General features: G+C 40.8%; 1 protein-coding gene across 1 annotated transcript in view; it reads right to left on the bottom strand.

Annotated features, from left to right (window-relative positions):
* The window catches only part of JAZF1 (JAZF zinc finger 1), a 314,458-nt gene that overhangs the window by 38,518 nt on the left and 256,478 nt on the right, over window positions 1-19,462 (bottom strand). Inside the window, exon 3 of the mRNA XM_057733614.1 lies at window positions 7,226-7,422. Coding sequence (XP_057589597.1) covers window positions 7,226-7,422 — 197 coding nt within the window. The remainder of the gene's footprint in view (window positions 1-7,225; window positions 7,423-19,462) is intronic.

Raw genomic sequence — 19,462 nt, 5'->3', positions numbered from 1 at the left:
ACCTGGTCCTAAAGATCTTGAGATGCCCGTTACATGGCTCTAAGACCTTGACATATCTTATCAGTGAGATGTTCAGTGGGGCACCTGACAGAGAGGGTGGGACAGAGTGGTGTCGCTCCTTGACTGTGATGCTGGTTGGGCCTATGTGGGCACATCCTTCAACAAGAGAGGCGACAGAGTTCGTTGATCGGTGTGTGCATCTGTTAGAAACATCCTATATTCCATTTTCTTTGTGCTTTGAATTTCCACAATTAAAAGGGTTATTGCTACCATTACTAAAACAACAAGACAAACTATAAAAACCTGTAAACCTGCTAACGCTTTTACTTCTACCATGCCTGGTCATAAATGGTTATCTTAAATGCTCCTGTATTTCTGATAACAAATAGTGTCGTTGTTTTTCTCAGATATGACACTCTTTCCCCTGGAAAATGTGCTCATGCCCAGAGCAGATCGTTAGCAAATGCTACCTGTAATGCACATCCCTGGAATCGACCTTCTCTGAGGTCAGTACAGACCAAAACTAAACATGCACAAGTGGTCCTGGCCAGGGCTGGTGAAATACTGTCTAAAAGGGCAGGATTCAGTTAAGAGCAAAAAATGTTCTTTTTTTAAATGTGATGTATAGCTACTTCAAGAAGCCCTAACAACCTGGCACGCAGGCCATTTCTACCACTGACTCTGCGGCTCCTGAACGCACTGGGTGCCTTGGATGCAGAGAAGAGCTTTCAGAGTCCTTTCTAAACTGGAGGTTTAAGCAGAGACAGTGTTAACACAAGCAGTTGTTTCCATCCCAATCTTTATCTCATTAATCCTCATGGGGAGGTAGGCATTGTCTCCAATGTATACTTGAGGAAACTGAGGCTTGCAAAGGCTTAAGGCCATCTATCTCTCAAGCTGCAGAACCAAGATTTGAATCCAGATCCCTATGATGTTTCCAGAGTTTTGGAAGATGACCCGGAAAACTCCAAACCTTTCATCAACATATCTGGGTCTGTTTATGAATTCCCTAAGCTGACCTTCGATAAAGATCATGCTCTAAAACTGTTTGCCCCAAATCACTTTCCCACTGATCTCACCTTATTCCGACTCCTTTGGAATTCACATTGCCTTACAATTTCTAAGACATTTTGTGGATGTGAATATATAGCTTATAACTGCACTAAAACAGTATGGAAAGAATGACTCTATGGGTACCTCTATCTTGTCTAGCTAATCATCCATGCTAGTAATTTAGTCCATCTGTTGTGTATGTCATGTTCATTACGTGTCTGCTCTACATGTGTATAACCTGCTTCTACTAAGAGATACAAGATCTAATCCATAAGGGCTATGCCTTCTGCTTTTCTGTACTCCCAGGACCTGGAACAGTGACTATGATAAAATAGATGCTCAATAAATTATGTGAAATGAGAAGATGCCCAATCCTGGTGCTGTGGAAAACGGTGGCCGCTCACTTGGGGACCACTGAACTTGGGCAAGTTTTCATTTAAATGAGCCTCAATTTCTTTTGCCTTTAAAGTGGGGTTAATAAATGGTGATACAAATGTTTCTGTGCACTGTAAAGATATAATCTATTATTATTACAGATCAGCATTGATTTGATTGCTTTAAGTCAAGAAAATGTTTTGTTTGGAAGGTCTTTTGTAAGTGATGTAGTTGAGGAAAAATAACTGAAATAGTATCTTGTCATTGCCATCCTTACTCTAACCAACCTTTGAGTAGTAGGAGATTAAAAATAAGCAGCCTCATAAGATAGTGAGGAAGGAAGCAAAATTAGCTACAAGACTGAACCATAACACTCAGGAAGCAGGATAAAAATTTTTACAAGTCAATCAATAAAGAAGATGAAAGGACAATGATTAGAACAAAGCAGTATATAAACAAACAAGCAAACAAGTCATAAGCCAGGAAAGGGTGTGTAGGTGACCCTGAAAACAACGTAAGTCAGACAGTACAGCAACATGAAGTCATTCTCCAGTTTAAGACAGCACATTTATGTGAAAAGGGAAATATAAATCAAGGCCATTTTCTCAATAGGAAGAGTTTAGGGAATGTTTTTCAGGCATCATTAGATATTCAACTCTTGAGGGAAGAATGTGTTAGAAATGGCAAACCCTGGCCTCAGGAATTTATAAATCAGTCACAAAATTCAGTCAGGCCAAAATATTTAGCTTTTCTCCTTTTCCACCACTCTACAGGATGGGATTTATCTCTCTGAGGTTTCTCCTGTTTCACTCTCTTCTTTTGGGTGGGTGGAGGGAATTCTGTTACTGGATTGGCCAAAAATTTCGTTCAGGGTTTTCCATAAGCTATTGTGAATGAACTTTTTGGCCAACCCAATAGTTTACACCTTACCTTAGTTATCTTTTCCTCTCTGAGATTTTTCTGCCATTAGTAAGGCTGTTTAGATTTGTTTTCTAAAAATAAAGGGACTGGGGGATGAGTTCCCCTCAAATCCATTTAGACAGAGCTTCTAAGTGTCAGGCTAAAATTTGTCAGTTCTATCAGCTGTACGGCAGTCATTTCCATCCTGAGGGTAAAATGTATACTTTACTTTTAAAAATGATTTGCTCTTTGTTAGTAACTCGGGAGAACTGCAAAATGTTATAACCTGGGCAACCTATTGCCAAAGCTATAAAGGAATGTTAAAGGTCTATCAGGCCAAATGGCAGGAGATGCAGGAATATGAAATGAAATACCACAATGTAGAAACTTAAATTATGCATTAATAGATATAATCTGTGACTTCATGGTCATTATTGGCCGCCTAAACAAGAAAACAAAAAACCTGGTTTAATTTCTTTGGGTACTTTTCTCTGGTTTAATACTTGAATTTTTCCCCACAAGTGGGCCAAAATATATATGCAAATATTTTCCAGGAGAGACTATGCAGTGCTATTATAACCAGAAATCCAGCCAACTCTTTCCATGGCTTCTCCATTAAGACATAAGCAAGCATCTGTTCAGTCCCATTGGACTCATGTCTGGAGGCTAAGCAAGTAGATTACAGTAGCCTTTCTCCAAGCAAAGTGGAATACAGGTTAACCCAAGCAAGAAAACACACAGCTATGACAAAGATGGGTCCCATTTAAAAATAGTGGTTTCCTAACTCTGGCTGTTAGGGAAAAAAAACAAAACAAAAAAACAGCCAATGCCCAACCCACCAACCGGATCAGGGTCTTCGGAGTGGAGCCCAGGCAAAGGTAGGTTTAAAACTCCCACCATGACCAACTGCAGGATGAGCTTTTAACAACTGGTTTGCTAGCCTGAATATTTAACAACTGGCTCCCTGGAGTCAGCTCCAACTCACCCTTAAAGAAAACCTTGACTAAACTAAACCGATAAGTTCTTCAGTTCTGACCTGCTATTTGAACGGTGGATTGGGGTAAAAGTGAGGGTTACTGTGAATGAAGGTGAACCACAGTTCCAGTATCTTAATGTTTTTTTTGTATTATGGGTTTAGAAGTGTCTAGTAATGGGGGCAGCTAAATGGCTGAAGGTCTAATGAGAGTTTTTAAAAAGGCGTTAATGTAATAGTAATTAATGGGGAAAGAAAGTATGAGTAAACTGGAAAGACCTCATTTTTCGAAGTGACAGGCACGGGGCTTTGTGCAAATTAACCTTATTAAGCCTCTGTTTCTTCAATCTGTACATGCGAATTAATAATGTTGTCTCAGTGGGGCTGGTGTTAGGATTAAATAACATACACAAAGCATACACAAGCATATATAGTAAAAAATCTAAGTTGCCTTTCCTTCTCAGTAATTATACTCTAGATTATTATTACTTTTAAAGGAGAATGGTATGAATTGTTTTAACACTATTTTCAGGGAATTTAATCACATTTATTTTTATTTTTAATATACTGTATATCTTAATTGAAGTATAGTTGATTTACAATGTTGTGATGGTTTCAGGTGTACAGAAAACTGATTCAGTCATATATATATTATACATACATAGATTTTTTTTTCAGATTCTTTTCCCTTATAGGCTATTACAAAACATTGAGTATAGTTCCCTGTGCTACACAGTAGGTCCTTGCTGACTATTTTATACATAGAAATCATTTTTATCTTTAATTCTTTATGCCTGTGATTTAAACCAGGGGTTGGAAAACTAGGGCCTGTGGACCAAATCTGTAAATAAGGTTTCACAAAAACTTTTAGTTCTATGGAACATACCATGTCCATTCGTTTGTGTAGTTCTATACATGCTTTCCTGCTGCAGCAGCAGAGTGTAGTAGCTGAAACAGAGGCCCCATTGCCTGCAGAGCCTGAAGTATTTACTATCTGGTCCTTCATAAAAAAATGTGTGCATGACCCACATTTAAACCATTTAAGCTTTCCTTAAGTGAATACTTAAAAAAAAATACATGAAAAAAAAAAACACAAAACACATAAGCATAGGAAATGAAAAAACTGAGAAAAGAAGATTCCCCTAGGGTTTAGAAACTGCAAAATAAATCTTGGTTCCAAGAATCCCTAAGAAATACTTGAGACACTAGGATGAAACTGGGATCTAATTCTGTCTAGTCAAGACAGTATCTTAAAGAATACTTTGTAAATGAAATTTTCTGTAAGATGACTATTACTTCTGTACTAGGAACGCATCTTGAATATGAAACTTGGAAGAGTGAATTTAGGAGGTAGAAACATGGAAAATTATTTATAACCTGGCAATGAAAGTGACTGAAACCACATTAGTCAGGCAAAATAAGCTGATCTCTCTAACTACAGGTAAAATAACATTTCAAACATTGAAAAATGTATACAATCAAAATTGTACAGGGTAGGGGATTAAGAAACCATTTCCCCTGCTAATTTTTGATGTTTACATGGAATGTTCTTCAAGCAGCAAATAACTTACCAATGATCTTGACAGATTGAAAATGATACATCTTTACCACAACATAAATTAATTCTCTCAGTGGGAAATTGCTAAAATAGACAAGGTGTCAGAAATATTTCTTTATGTCTGAAGGAAAGGAAATGATTCCATTTCTTCCAAACATTCTTATATGAAAAATAATAAACTCTCACTTTTAAACTGTCTTTATTTTCATGGGGCTCTAAAGCTCCCATTACTAATTGGGGAGGTCACGGTTATCTGGTGCTGGCCATGAGTCAATCCATATTAAGTCAGGTATAAAACACACCCAGATATAAAGCTGCCCCTATAATTCACATTATACATGAATAAATATTCATAGAAACACTCAGAAAAGAGAATTGAAGAACTACACTACACTATCATGGCATTCCTTAGATTTACACAGTAAATGTTACACAGAGATCCTGGAAAGCAAACCTTCACAAAATAAAACGTAAGAGAAACATGGTGGTCTACTTAAGGAAAGGGACAAATGCCCAACACAAACGAACCCAATTCACCCTCTACAGAATGACCCCCCATTCTGTTCCTGGAGCAACTACCTGAAAACTCTGGACCACGGAGATGGACATTTATTGAATGTTTAACGCATGCATATGCTATCAAATTCAATTCTCACACAAAACCCTAAATAATGGGTATTATTAGTACCCATTGGTACTAGGGCGAAGTTTCATAGAGGGCCAAGTTCAGGTAGGAACTCGGTCTGTCTGCCTTCCACACCTATCCTGTCTTCAAAATGTCCAACCCTGATGGGACACAGGGCATCTGTCAACCACAAGCTGCCCGAGATGCCACTAGAAAAAGAGGTCCTGTAATCAGAGCGACTAAGTTTGGAAAGTTTTCTAAATCCTCCTCTTGGAGAGTAACAATGCACATATATTAAAGCCCTGTGTTGAAGAAACCAGTTTACCTTTGTTTAACCCAACATTTCTGAAAACTTAGTAGGGAATCCCTTGATAGGAGATTGAAAAAAGAGAAATAACATAAACTGTAAGAGAGAATAAACATTTTCACCCACGATCAAGGGGTGATGATATTGAAGTGAGGGTATGTTTCTAAGTGGCCTCTTTTTGCCCTTAGGATGAACCAGAACCTTTCATAACAGCCTCACCGCCCTGGTCGCTGCAGGCCTCCTCGGCCTTACCTAACAAACACCTCACCACCTGGCCAAGCTGCAGCACCTAGGACCTGCCAGTCTCCCCACCACGGAGTTTTGGGAAAATTGCTGTCCCCTTAGCAGGATGCGCCTTCTTTCCCACTTTACCTACTCACCTTTCAGGGAAGCCTCTCCTGACCCTGTCAAACCCCTCTCTGGATGCTTTCCTGTCACTGAGTTCTTCCATATAGCATGTTTATGGTTACAATGTTATATTTATCGGCGTATTTATTTGGTGAATGCCTGTCTATACCCCTACAGGAGTAGGGGAAACATATTCCCCGTTCTCCAATGGGAAAGAGAAGAGGAAAAGGCTTTCCAGCCTCTTGCTACCATCTTCCATCACTGCTGACCTAAGGGATCTCTGACTTGGGAGAAGGCTCTGTGCATGCTCAGCTCGGGACCTGGGCGCACTCGGGTCTGCTCCCATGCGGGCAGGCTTCGAAGGAACGTTGGGGAATAAGTTCAACTCAGGGAAGACATACCAAGAAGCCAGCTGTTCCAGGTCCTAGCTCTTTTTCTGCAGTTTAGTCTTATGCAGCAATAAAGTTGATTTTATTCTTATGCAATAATAAAGTTGATTTTGATCTTCACCTCCGAGTCTTGTTTTACTTTTCAAATTGCTTCCATTTGGGAGGGCAAGAAAGAGCATTCTTGTTGGCCCGCTAGAATGCCAGCATCTTTCACTAGGCCTCAGTCCATCAGGAAGAACAGGGACGGGTCTCCTTTGGTTCACTACTGTAGCTGAGGTCTGGCATATGGGAGGCACTCTAACTTTTTAAGACTAATCATTCTATTGTGGAAAAATTTTTTAAGTAAGCAAAAACAGGGAGAATGGTATGATGAACCCCTATGTATTCATCGACCAACTTCAACAATAATCAACACATAATCGATCTTATCTGATCTCCACTTGACTAAAGCAAATCCAAGACACTGCATCACTTCATACATAACAGGTGGTAAAGGCCTGAAAATATATCTGTAAAACTGTTATCACATGCATATTATAAATGATAATTAAAAAATATTTCTTCAATAATAAATAGATGAACGAATCAGCAAACTCTATACAGACCAGTAGAGGGCCAGAGAAGAGGTGGCTCTGAATCATCACCCCGGCCCCCAGCACCGCCCCCCCCCACACACCCTAAGGGCCAAGCCACTCACCTGTTGGGGTGCTGCTGCGGAATGAAGAGGAGGGGGTGATGGGCGGGGTCACAGGAGGAGTAAGGCTTCCGCTGCTGTGGCGAGGTGGCGTGGACACATTCCCTCGAGACACGGAGCTGGACAAGGTCAGCGACAGCTTCGGCTGAATCTTCTTCTTTAGGGACTCCTGCTCTCGGCGGGCAGCATCCGTCATGAATCTGCAGCAACAGTGGAAGGAACCATTTATGAGTAACCAGGACCATCTACAGAGCAGGAAGAATTATGACAGTTAACTCAAGTTTGACAGATGCTCCACCCTGGGAAAGGGGCTTGTTCACAGGTCTGTCCCAATTTAAAAAACTCACAACAGCTGCCCTTTTCCTACATGATGAAATTATCTTCTAGTTCCTTGTTTTGTTTTGTTTTTTTTTATTGGCTGTGTTGGGTCTTTTTTTTTTTTTTTGCTGTGTGCGGGCTTTTTTTTTAGTTGTTGTAAGTGGTGGCTACTCTTCGTTGTGGTGTGCGGGCTCCTCATTGCCGTGGCTTCTCTTGTTGCAGAGCACTGGCTCTAGGAGTGTGGGCTTCAGTAGTTGCAGCACATGGGCTCAACAGTTGTAGCTCACGGGCTCTAAAGCACAGGCTCAATAGTTGTGGCGCACGGGCTTAGTTGTTCCGCAGCATGTGGGTTCTTCCCGGAGCAGGGATCAAACCCGTGTCCCCTGCATTGGTAGGTGGATTCTTAACCACTGCACCACCTAGGAAGCCCTAGCTCCTTGTTTTAAAGTCCCTCAAAATCAGGACCCTTTCTTCCCTGGGCGCACCCTCTGTACAGGGAATGGATACACACAGACTCTGTACTCACTACAGCGCCTTCAGTTACAAGACTGCCTCTCTGGGAAGATCCTCTCAACCCTCAGAAAGTACACCTGCTCTCAAAGTTCCCCAATCACCCCAGCTAGAGAGGACTTCCTTCATCTGCAGGTTGGTAGTATTTGTTGTTTGTGCCACTGAACATACATGGCTTCATGAAAACTCTGGTTCTTTTTTGTACTCTGGATTCTCATATCGTTATTTGGGTTTCAAACACTTTCTTGGCTGATTGAAGGTCTTCTCTCCCCAGGTACTAGCTGAAAAGAAAGGACTCAACTCTCTATAATCATTGCTACCATGCTGCCAGGCACATCTTAGCAAACATTTATCAAACGACTGAACAAATCCTCCCAGGAAGATTCAATAAGAGGGGACAAGCGCAGTACAAGGAGGAAGATCACTGAGAAAGATCTGTTGATGTTGTGATGTTATTACTCATAAAGGGAAAGGTAACTTTTCTCGATAGTTTCAATTCAGAAACTTCAAAGTAATTCTTTCAACACTTCTCGTATGTTAGCAATATTCAAACTTTGTTCTTTCCTCACTGTTTAACCTAGCATTTCATAAATTCATGTAATAAGAGATTCAAAACAGTTTATGAAATGGTATCGCCTATCTAAAGAGCAAATGTCAACTGCATTTTTGAAAACTGTGATGGAAAGCCTGGTGAATAGAGTATATGAAAATGTTTAGGTAAAAAAACCCCATACGTTTGTGCCCACCACCTAAGCTAAGAACCAGACCATAACCATACCTCTCAACTCCCCTCTGTACCCACCCTCTCACCGATTGCATTTTGACTATTTTAATACAATTCATTGTAAACTAATTCCATTGCACCTAAATGTGGTATTTTACCCAACCCATTTCACATTCTGCCTACGAAATTCCTTCCTATTTGTCTTCATGACACTATGGCATTTTGGAAGTCAACAGATAGTTCTCATGCCTGGTAAAAGCTTCCAGTTGCTCAAACACCCAATGAAACAATATTATAATAGTGTTACAGTGTCTTAAAATGTCTACTTTTATACTAAGAACACGGATGGCATATTTCTTGAAGGGCTTTTGCAATATAATCTATATATATATAAACTGGGTTTTATGTGTTGAACCAAACTGTAATAAAGCTACGTTTTGCCTTGAGCTTTTAGATGTTGTGCTACAAGATGGTGTTAATTTAAAGAGAAGAAAGGAATGACAACGCAAAACAGAACTGTCTGCACCCAGTAGCCAGGTACTCATTTATTTTCAGATGTAAAGTTGGTTCTATTGCTCTTAAAACTTCTTTTTTCCCTCCTCATAAACCTCTACTCAAAATATGGACTGTCAGAGAAAAGCAAGGGACCAGTGCTTTCTTTTATTATCCTAAGTATAACTTCTAACTGGCATAGTGCTGAGCTTCTTTAACTGGGGTATGCAGTGAGCCAGGGAGTGGGCAAAACCACAGGCTAAACATATTGCTTCTTCCAGGAAGACCAAGTGTTCTCAGTGTAGGGAATTCAAGTTAGTCTTTTAAATGGTAAAATAAACACAGATATGCTATGGAGTAGAATGAAAAATTCACATGTTGCATCTTGGGTAAGAGCATGGGACTTGGAGTCAGGCAAGCCTGGGTTCAAATCCTGCCTGTGTTACCTACTATGTGACTCGAGGCAACTTGATGAACCTCTTTAAACCTCAGCTTTATTCTCTGTAAAATGGGACTAATAATTGTAGATAAAGGGTTAACATACTTCTTTTCCCCTTCTGCAAGAGACTCTGATCTCTGGTTAACTCTGGTAACCTGCCAAGATGTAAGTCAAATATGCTACAGGGCAACACTGGTTATGCTAAGACTCACCCCCTGACTGGTAAATGGCATCTGGACTGGGAGGAGCTAAAATCATCTATCCACACCTGACAGGAAGCCAGAGCTTTGGGCTTCCTGAGCGTGGTGATCCTGCACCTGAACATGTCCCCTGCAGGGAACCGGGCAGCGTGCCCAGGGAGTGTTGTAAGAGCTTTTATTCCAGGCCAGCTCCCACCTCTGCCTGAGGGGCATCTCCTGTCTGCATCTGCACAGGCCGCCATGTGTACCAGTGAGAACTTCACGGAAGGTGTGACGTGGCCCTGCTGGCCGGCTGTGGCTCTGCCTTTTATCTCTGAAAAGACTCAGTGCCCACGGTGGCCTCTGGTCACCTCGTGAGTCTGAATGTTCATGGTAGAGGAACGTTACATGCTGGTGAACAGGGCAATAACAGTGCTGACTTCAGAGGGCTGTTGTGAGGATTAAAGAAGGCAGCAGTGCCTGTCATGTAGGAAGTGGCTATTATTATCACAGAGAGCTTCATAAGTGAGGTCTTATCTGTATATTCTGTCTACCTTACTCCAAGTTCTTTGAGGATGCACTGCATGTTTGTGGCTCTGAAAGTACCTGGTTCGTGCCTCATGTATAGTAGGCTGGGCTGTGGAACAGCTGACTGGGAACCAGCCCAGAGTGCACAGAGTGTGTCAGAAACTCTTGCAGGGGCAGGGGGGTGGGCTTTGCAGTGTCTTCTCTTATGCTGGCTACAAAGTATCAACAGCTCTTGGTTTTTATTGTAAAATAAGTACTCTCCTACAGTTCAGAGATAAAAACAACTATAAATAAAAACAACCATAAACAACCACAGCAACGTGCACACACATGTCCCTCACCTTCACCCCCACCTGGGTTGGGTCGGCTATGGACAGCCATCTATTTTTGGCTTGTATCTGCTAAGTGCTTTCTAGAAGCGAGAACGAGGCACCATGTTAAAAGCATTAAACATGAAACTCATAAAACATTTCTGCCAAACCTTCTCTCCCTCCACCCTCCCTCCTTCTCCCTTGGATTGGTGGTAATGAACTCACAGCTATACCCATAAATCAAGGCAACCTTGCCATACCAAGATACACAGCTGCAGAATTTATTCCCGGTGACAACACACACACGCACCGGCATAAAAACCTCTTTGGAGAGCTGGATAAAATTCATCAGTTTCTCTCTGGCAGTATTGCACTGTTCCTCTTTCACTTATCACTCATGAATTTACCTATTTTGGAGACTTATTTAAACCCTAAAGTTTTCAAGTAATGTTCCATCAATACAGCTGTTTGTCAAAAGATGCGTGGATTCCCAATGGCAAAGAATCACTTGAGGAGACAAGTTTATAAAGAACCTGATGAGGCAGAATAAATAAAGGCTGTGACTGCGACCAAGAACTGGACTGGATCAAGTAAGCTGGCTCTGAACGTTTTTCACCTTCAAGGGCAGCTACACTTTGATACATCCTTGAAGGACCACAGCCCAGATTTTTCCTTCATCAGGATTAGAAATGTTTCCCCTGTATTCCCAGATGAGAGGGAGTTCACGCTTGGGAAGTCAAGCCACTCTGTGGTCTGATGAGTGTTTTTCAATGGGTTTTGACATGATTGGTGATCTTTTCTGAAGCCCTCAGTAATCATAGCCAACGTGGGCTTTTAGAGCAGGAAGGAACCTGGATGAGACAGATCACCTAGTCCAACCCCCCCATTTTCAACAGTAAGTGGGAAGTGAGGTGAAGGGGTCCTGTTCAAAGTCACTTTATTGGCTGGTGGCACAGCTGGCACCTGAGAAGTTCAGGACCAAACTGAACACTCCTGCTCCATCAGGCTGCCACTGGCACAGTAAATAATGCTGAGCTTTCTCTTTTTTTGCTGCATTGTCACAGCTTTCAAAGTTGAAAAGGGTTAAGAAGCTGAATCTTAGGGCCTGGGGAAATGCAGAGGGAATCCCTGGGGGTTTACACATTGGAAGTGGGGCAACTGGAAGAGCAGGGGGCTTCATCCTCCTAGCATCCAAGTTCTGCTGTGTGGGGTCCCTTGGCTCCTGCGGGCCCTGGGTCTGTAGCCTCACTGGGCTGTGATGTGGGGAAGGCTGGCTGTGCCCATGTCCCCCAGTTCTTTCTGCTTTGCAATGGGAACTACTGTGAGCACTGGTGTGCTAGCGTGGGCTCGTGCTGGCTTGTGAGAGCTGATCATTAAATTTTTAGGGATTTAGGCCAGTTGTTAAACATACCCATTATTAAAAATTAAATTATGTGATTGGGAGTTTGGGACGGACGTACACACTGCTATGTTTAAAACAGATAACAATCATGTGATATCCCTTATATGCGGAATCTAAAAAGAAATGGTACAAATGAACTTACAGAACACAAACAGACTCACAGACTCAGAGAACAAACTTATGGTTACCAGGGGAAGGGATAGTTAGGGAGTTTGGGATCAACATATACACACTGCTATATTTAAAATGGATAACCAACAAGGACCTGCTGTAGAGTACAGCGAACTCTGCTCAATGTTATGTGGCAGGCTGGATGGGAGGGAAGTTTGGGGGAGAATGGATACATGTATACTGTATACATATGGCTGAGTCGCTTTGCTGTGTACCTGAAACTATCACAACATTGTTAATCAGCTGTACTCCAATATGAAATAAAAAGTTAAAAAAAATAATCAAAAGGACCTACTATATAGTACAGAGAACTCAGCTCAATACTCTGTAATAACCTAAGTGGAAAAAGAACTTGAAAAAGAATACATGTATATGTATAAGTGAATCACTTTGCTCTACACCTGAAACTAACACAACATTGTTAATCAACTAAATTCCAATATAAAATAAAAATTAAAAAATAAATTAAAAAATAAGTATACTTATGTGAACTTAAAATTAAAACAAGCATATTAAAAATAAAGGTAATAATATTCAAGGTTTATTAGTTCTTATTTTCCTTCATTTTACTATATCTATGCTATTGAGGTTATTTTCATTAATAACGCCGTATCTGTTTGGTAGAACTGCTATATGATGCTGTATACTACTGCACATTTCTTCCCAACTCTTGCTCAGCGATGCAATGTTGGCAGCTTGAAACTGACCATGATGGGAGTATTCACACCAGGGAAGATGGCAAATATTACAAATCAGGATTTTTCCCCCTCCCCAAGAGTCAGCCGTTAAACATTTACCAGTATACCTGTAGTTATTATCATTTTTTTAATGTGGAAAAAAAAAGCATTTGAACCAGGCTCCTTGCCTATTCAACTAAAGGAACTAATCGGGGGATGGATGAAGGATGGATAAGGAAGCCTTCTTTTCCTTTTTAAAAATATAAAAGTAAGACCTCTCATTAAAGAACACATAGAAACATTTTTATGGATTTGTGACTTGTGCTTAAAAACATTAAAAAAAATTCGGTAACACACACCCAACTGAGTGTACATATTCACGGCACAGTTTAAAGAAGAATAAAATGAGGACCCATGTACTCACCACTCAGCTTATGAAAAATTTTTACCAGAATCTCTGAAGTTTGCAGATACAACTATGGTTGATTTTTCAGGGTATTTTCCTTCTAGTACTGCTTTTCTACACACAGAGAGCACTGGATATTTCTTAAAGAAAAAAAACAGTCACTTGAGGGTTCATTCATTGTTGACTAACAGCCTGGAAATCTGTGGTCAGGCAAAGTCATGTTTTCATTTTGAAACTGAAACTGCCATAAGATTAATTTTAACTTTCCTACAAATCAGGAATGCCCAAGTTACTTTAATTTAATATGGCCACTTGTAGCAATATTTGTTATTGCTTGGGGAAGTACATATTCCTTAAGTAAATTTTCAAGACTCCATTATAAATCTTTTAAATCCTTAGACCACAATGTTCATTCAGTCTGACATGTTAAACGTGGAAACATGAATATAACACCGCAGGGGGAAAATGTCAAATTGCTGGTCCACGGAGACCAGTTTCAACCACAAACTCAGGAAATTTACAGAGTTGGCTGGAACCTGGGCAGAGTCCCCACTGTACCTCACTCTCTGGCCAAACACCTGAGCCCAAGTGTCCTGCTGGGGCAAAACCACTTGGCTTCCACCGGCTCCGGAGAACCCCGCGATGGAAGTGACCACTCAAAACGCGAGTGTCTCTTAGAAAAACTTGAAAAGAATCCAAACTCTGTGATGCATGGTGTGGTTTGGTTGTTATTATAAGACTCTGGAGAGGGCGTGTGGTCCAGAGGCCCAAGCCGTGTGTCAGGAGGCTCATTCTGGGGAGAAGGAGCGGGTGGCCTCCGGAAGTCCCAAGGTCCCCCCGCCCACCGCCCCCACTCCATTCTGGCCCTGGTTTTTCTACTTGTTAAAGTTGAGGAGTTTTAGTTTTATGGGTATAAGGAATATATCACCCCTAAGTTCCCTCCCAGCTCCAACAGTCAATGATTCCAGCAGTAGTGTCAGGCAGTGTTTCCCAAACTTTTTTTGACCTCAATCCATTATAAGAACGCCTGTACTCACATATGTATAATTAGGTCCGCAATCTGCAATTCTGAAATCTCCAGAGCTCAGAAAATTGAAAAGTCTCCTATGTTTAACAGCAAAACTCATGGGGAGACCAAACCTGAGGGGAACTGCTTAAAGGCTATGTACACCCTTTATTGTATTTAGTGTGAATATTCATATGCTTCACTGCACAAACATAAGTGTGTTTGATTACAGGGGGCTGCCCTGGACCTTGTAGGCAGAGTTATGTAATAGGCAGTATTTGTACCATATTGCCTTTCTGAAATTAGAATAACTATGACTTGTGAAACATATCTGGATGCAAAGACAAAGAATTTTTATGTAAACATCTGAAACAAAAATTTCATGAAACAATCCTTACTACCTGTGATATTCTCTGATATTTTTCTATTCTATGTTAACAAAATGTCCTGGTTATGACCGCCACACTAATTTCTTGACCTACTAACAGGTCATGGCCTGCAGTTTGAAAATATTAGTGTAGTGGTTAAGAGGTGGGCTTTGTAGGCAGACTGTTTAGATGCTAATTTCTCCTCTATATTCTCCAGCTGTGTGACCTCAGGCATGTTACCCAACCTCTCTGTGCCTCACATTTACTTGTAGATGGTGAAAATAATAAGGGCTCTCTTACAGAGTTGTGAAGATGAAGTGAATTAATACATGTAAAGCACCTGGAGCAGGGCCTGGCACTTAGTGTTTGGCAAATGTCATATGAACAACTCTTGTTCTGGAAATCCTAACTCACAAATCTTTCATCTCTGACACTTGATGTTAGCAATTTGGTTACTTCTGAGCTGAACTACTGAGTATTGGGATAAGTATTGCCATCATGAGTTCTGCTGATTCTGAAAGCAACGAGCCACCTTCGCTGATTCTGCATGCATTGATTAAATTACTGCTTCAATCATAGGTAAATTTGACAAAGGTAGTTACAGTAGCTGGAATACAAACAAAAGGTTCCTCTCCTTAAGGACAACATGCTAGGAGGTGGAACATCTATAAACCCACACACCTTCTCTTCTTTACTTCTCTGCCTTGATTTCTTAAGAAGAACCCAATTGTAGAAGGCCTTTCTAGCAGGACAGACAACAAGAGACACAGCTATTGATACTTGATGGAAAGATGTCTTTCTATGCAGTTAAAGGCTGCCTCTACTTTGGAGATTCATAAAGTTGTAGAAGGCTCAGACGTGATCCACAACCAGACCTCCATACAAAGCACCACATCCAACAGCCTCATTTGAAGTTCAAAAGCTCTGATCCGCCTTTTCAATGGCCCTTTGGGCATTGCCATGTTTCGGTGAAAACAAGTTTGTGAAACCAAGAAAGCCTTTGAGGAAAGCTGCTAGGAGCTGGCAGATAGACCACAACTCTAAGCACTCTCAAATCTCCTAACTCATCGCTCCAGACAGTAGGATCTCAGACCCGACAAGGACAACAATCGATCTTTCCAGTGGAAAGTGCCTCAGGGATTTTCCTTTTCTCCCAACTACTATGATGCACAATCCAGGACAAGGATGCACAGAAAGCCAATAAGGAAGCAGAATGATCCATAAGACATTCGAATAGAGGCTATGGGAATAATGGATACATTTCATTGTGTGATCATGTGTGGTCCACGTGTCAGAGGATCTGGCTATTCTAGGTCTCAAAGTAATGATGGCTTTCAGAATGCACATCTGCTAATAAATTCAGGGGGCGGCTCCTCTCATTTTAGCAACTTAAAGCTGCAGTGAGGTCGAAGGGTGTTTGGTTAGAACAGCTGGCCAGTGAAACATGACCCGCTGGCAGCAAGTGGAGAGATGGCTTGTCTGCACCCCTTCATTCACATTACTGCTGGTGATCAGGGAAATTAATACACGTTCTTCTTTTCAAAGACAAAAGACAATTTGGACTCCCAAATAACACTAATTTCAGAAAGTTTCTAGTAATGTTTCGAACAACCATACGTTTCATTTCTTATCCCAGAGCTATTTTTGCCTTCACAATCTGAGGCCTATGGGGTAGGTTTTGAAGCTTCATAAAATTTTTTGCAGTGTCACCAAAACTCAGAGCCTCTTTTAATATGCTGCTACTAAAAATTTAATGCAAAATAATAAAACTAAAAGCAGTACCAGGAAAAAACCCACACCATCCGATCAGATCAGTCTGGCACTTAACTTGTGAGGGTTTTGTGTGTTTGTGCATGTGAGATTGTCATCTGATATTCACAGGGGTTGTGGGCATAATTTGTGAAGTATCTAGCCAATGAATCAGACTTTGTTCTTAGGTACCAAACCAAAACTGACAGATTTATTGCATTAAGTGAGACACTTTTTCCCTCCTTTTCCTTACTAAGTTTATATTTGACACATACAGAGGATATAGTTCCTGGACTTTGAGGAGTAGTTCTGATCTAATTTGTACAAAATAAATTAACAGCAGGGCAAGCCAATCTCATATCAGACCTTGTAGCTAATTTATAAGAGTTTACTTTATTTTTGGGGACAGGGAGAGGAGAAAAGAGAAGGAGATAAGAAAAAAGGTAAGAGAAGAGGTGCTCTTCCTCTTAACTCTCGACAACTATATTTTCTTTTTTTTTTTTTTAAGGGCAGCTACAATATAGCTTGAGTATACTAAAACTCTAAAAAATACTTATTTACTAACATTTGGTTGCCCATTTTTATTGCCAAGTGGTATACCTTATCTAACTACCATTCACCATCACCAGCCTCTCGTTGAAAAGAAAAAGCCATTGTAACATAAAATATAGAAAGGACATAAGCTTGGAATAAAATAATCCTTTCATGAGAAAGACCGTCCTTTATTCTGAGATTATGATAACAATAGAATAAGAGAGGAATAAATTTAAATTTTTTTGAGATGCAAAGAAGCTACAATATAAAATTTAATTTTGTTATTTTGTAATCACATCATATGTACATTGTACTATACTGTTTATAATGTTGCTTATAATATTCTTTATACATAACTTATTAAAAATATCCAACTTTATTGTCTATCATGGCCATTGCTATAAAAATTCAGTTTCAAGGAATGCTGACTACAATGGAACTATTAAATTTAGGAGGGATCATTTGCAATATACCGGACAAACTGAAAGAAGCCAAATACAAGAGCACCCAAATACAGGAGCTTTTCCTTTCCAAGAGCTTGGAGAAAGAACACACAGAGGGGCAGTGGGTGCTGGATGCCCCTGCTCCTGGGCCCCACACACCCTCGGCAGTTGGAGACTGCAGACCAACAGAAACACTGTTACGAACAGCATCATTCAAACACTAGTAGCTCTCTGTGAACAGTGCTTAGGAATTACTTTTTTTTTTAACCAATAACCTCTTTCCTGGAATTTTAGTACTCAAATAAAATTCATCCATGGAGGCTGAATAACTGCAATAATGAACAAAATCCCACCCCTGAATACCGTTATCTTGCATATTCCCAGTAAATACTGGGTATTTTCTTACAACTAAGGAATAATACAGTTAATCTACCTTAACAAAAGCTCTGGCTCAGGTTCCAGCAATCACTACTTAAAGCCACAGGTCAGCATAAATTATCAGTGAAGCAATTAATTTTGATTTACTTTAGTCTGAATAGAGTAAGCCATGGTCTCTTTCATCATCAATGCCAAGAATAAAAACCACTTCTGAAAATGAAGCCCACAGATCTTTGGTTTCACGGCCAACTGGAATATCCCTCTGTTGGCAACTCTCTATCATCCTTTCCATTCCTCTTCTACTCCCATTGAATTGGAAATAGCTATGGCTATTTCTTACACATGGTTTTCATTGCTAATTTGACATCCGTGTAAAAACCAATGAACAAAACAAAGAAGCTGCATTTTATGAGGTTTTGTGGTACAAAACTACAAAATAGCTTTTGAGCTTCCTTGTTTTGTCTCCTCTGGAAGTAAACTGAGTTATTTGAGGTTTCCAATGTAAACTGCTAATGAGATGATACATAACTCTCATAAGCGGGGAAAAATTTAAAAACTAAAGAAAAAAAATTGGATGTAGGTCTCTGTAGTTTGAGTTCCAGTATCATTAACAGCTGTGAACACAGCTTGGTTGAAAGTCTAGCTTCTGGGGGCAAACTCCTGATTTAGGTATTCAAGCTTGGGCAAACTATTTACCCTCTCTCATCTTGGGATCCTCATTTATAAAACAGAGGTGAGCAACCCTAACACCTACCTCATGGGGGTTATTGTCAAGATCTCGTTGGATAAAAGCATAAAAGCACTTGGCTCAGCACAATATTGCACCTAGGTCAGTAGGCTGCTCAGAGTCTTGCTGTTTCCATGGATGTTGGCCCTATGCCTCTGACTCTCACCCAGGAATTATGTTAAAAATGTAGCAGCCGTCTGATTGGATAATTCTTATGTAAGAGGTCATTTGTGGGGGGAACCTGTGCAGTGCAGTCTATCTAAGATGGACGTAGACAGATATCTAAGTCTGAGTCAAAAGTCTCTGTTTCCAAAGAAAAGCACTTCTCTGATGCTTCCACGACCATCCACTTAGGTCAGCTCTTACAACCAGCTGGGCTGGGTGACAGTCAACATTTAGTGAAGTCAAGAGACTTGGAGTGAATTTAGGACAGGGGGTGGGGTGAACTGGAGTGCTCTAGGGAAACTTTGGGTTGAGAAAGAGGAGAGGAAGCATGTGAAATGGAAGAGGAATCTCAATGTCAGAGGACACTTCACACAGGTAGGGTTTATGCCAGGGATGGCACGCACAGTGTCTCTAGCGTCACTTAAAACCCACTCAGCCCAAGAGAGCCATCGCAACTCCATCCCAGCACTTTTCGCTGTGCTGCTTATGGATTCCGCCTTAGAACCTTCCTTATCATCAGGCCCTAGGTTGCCACTATCCACTGATTAAGATAAGTGGAAAGTTTGTGCCATCTCTGACTTACACATTTCCCCCAAGAGCCACTGATATTTCCACTAATACCCCAGCCGAGGCATATCCTAACTCAACGGGTATATACACTGTCCATTCTCAGAGAATCAGGGAGCAACCACGGCAGGCAACAAACGTAATAG

This window comes from Hippopotamus amphibius, chromosome 4 (genome assembly GCF_030028045.1).
Source record: "Hippopotamus amphibius kiboko isolate mHipAmp2 chromosome 4, mHipAmp2.hap2, whole genome shotgun sequence".
NCBI lineage: Eukaryota > Metazoa > Chordata > Mammalia > Artiodactyla > Hippopotamidae > Hippopotamus > Hippopotamus amphibius.
The sequence above is the reverse complement of the archived record's forward strand: the minus strand, read 5'-3'. Positions and strand labels throughout refer to the sequence as shown.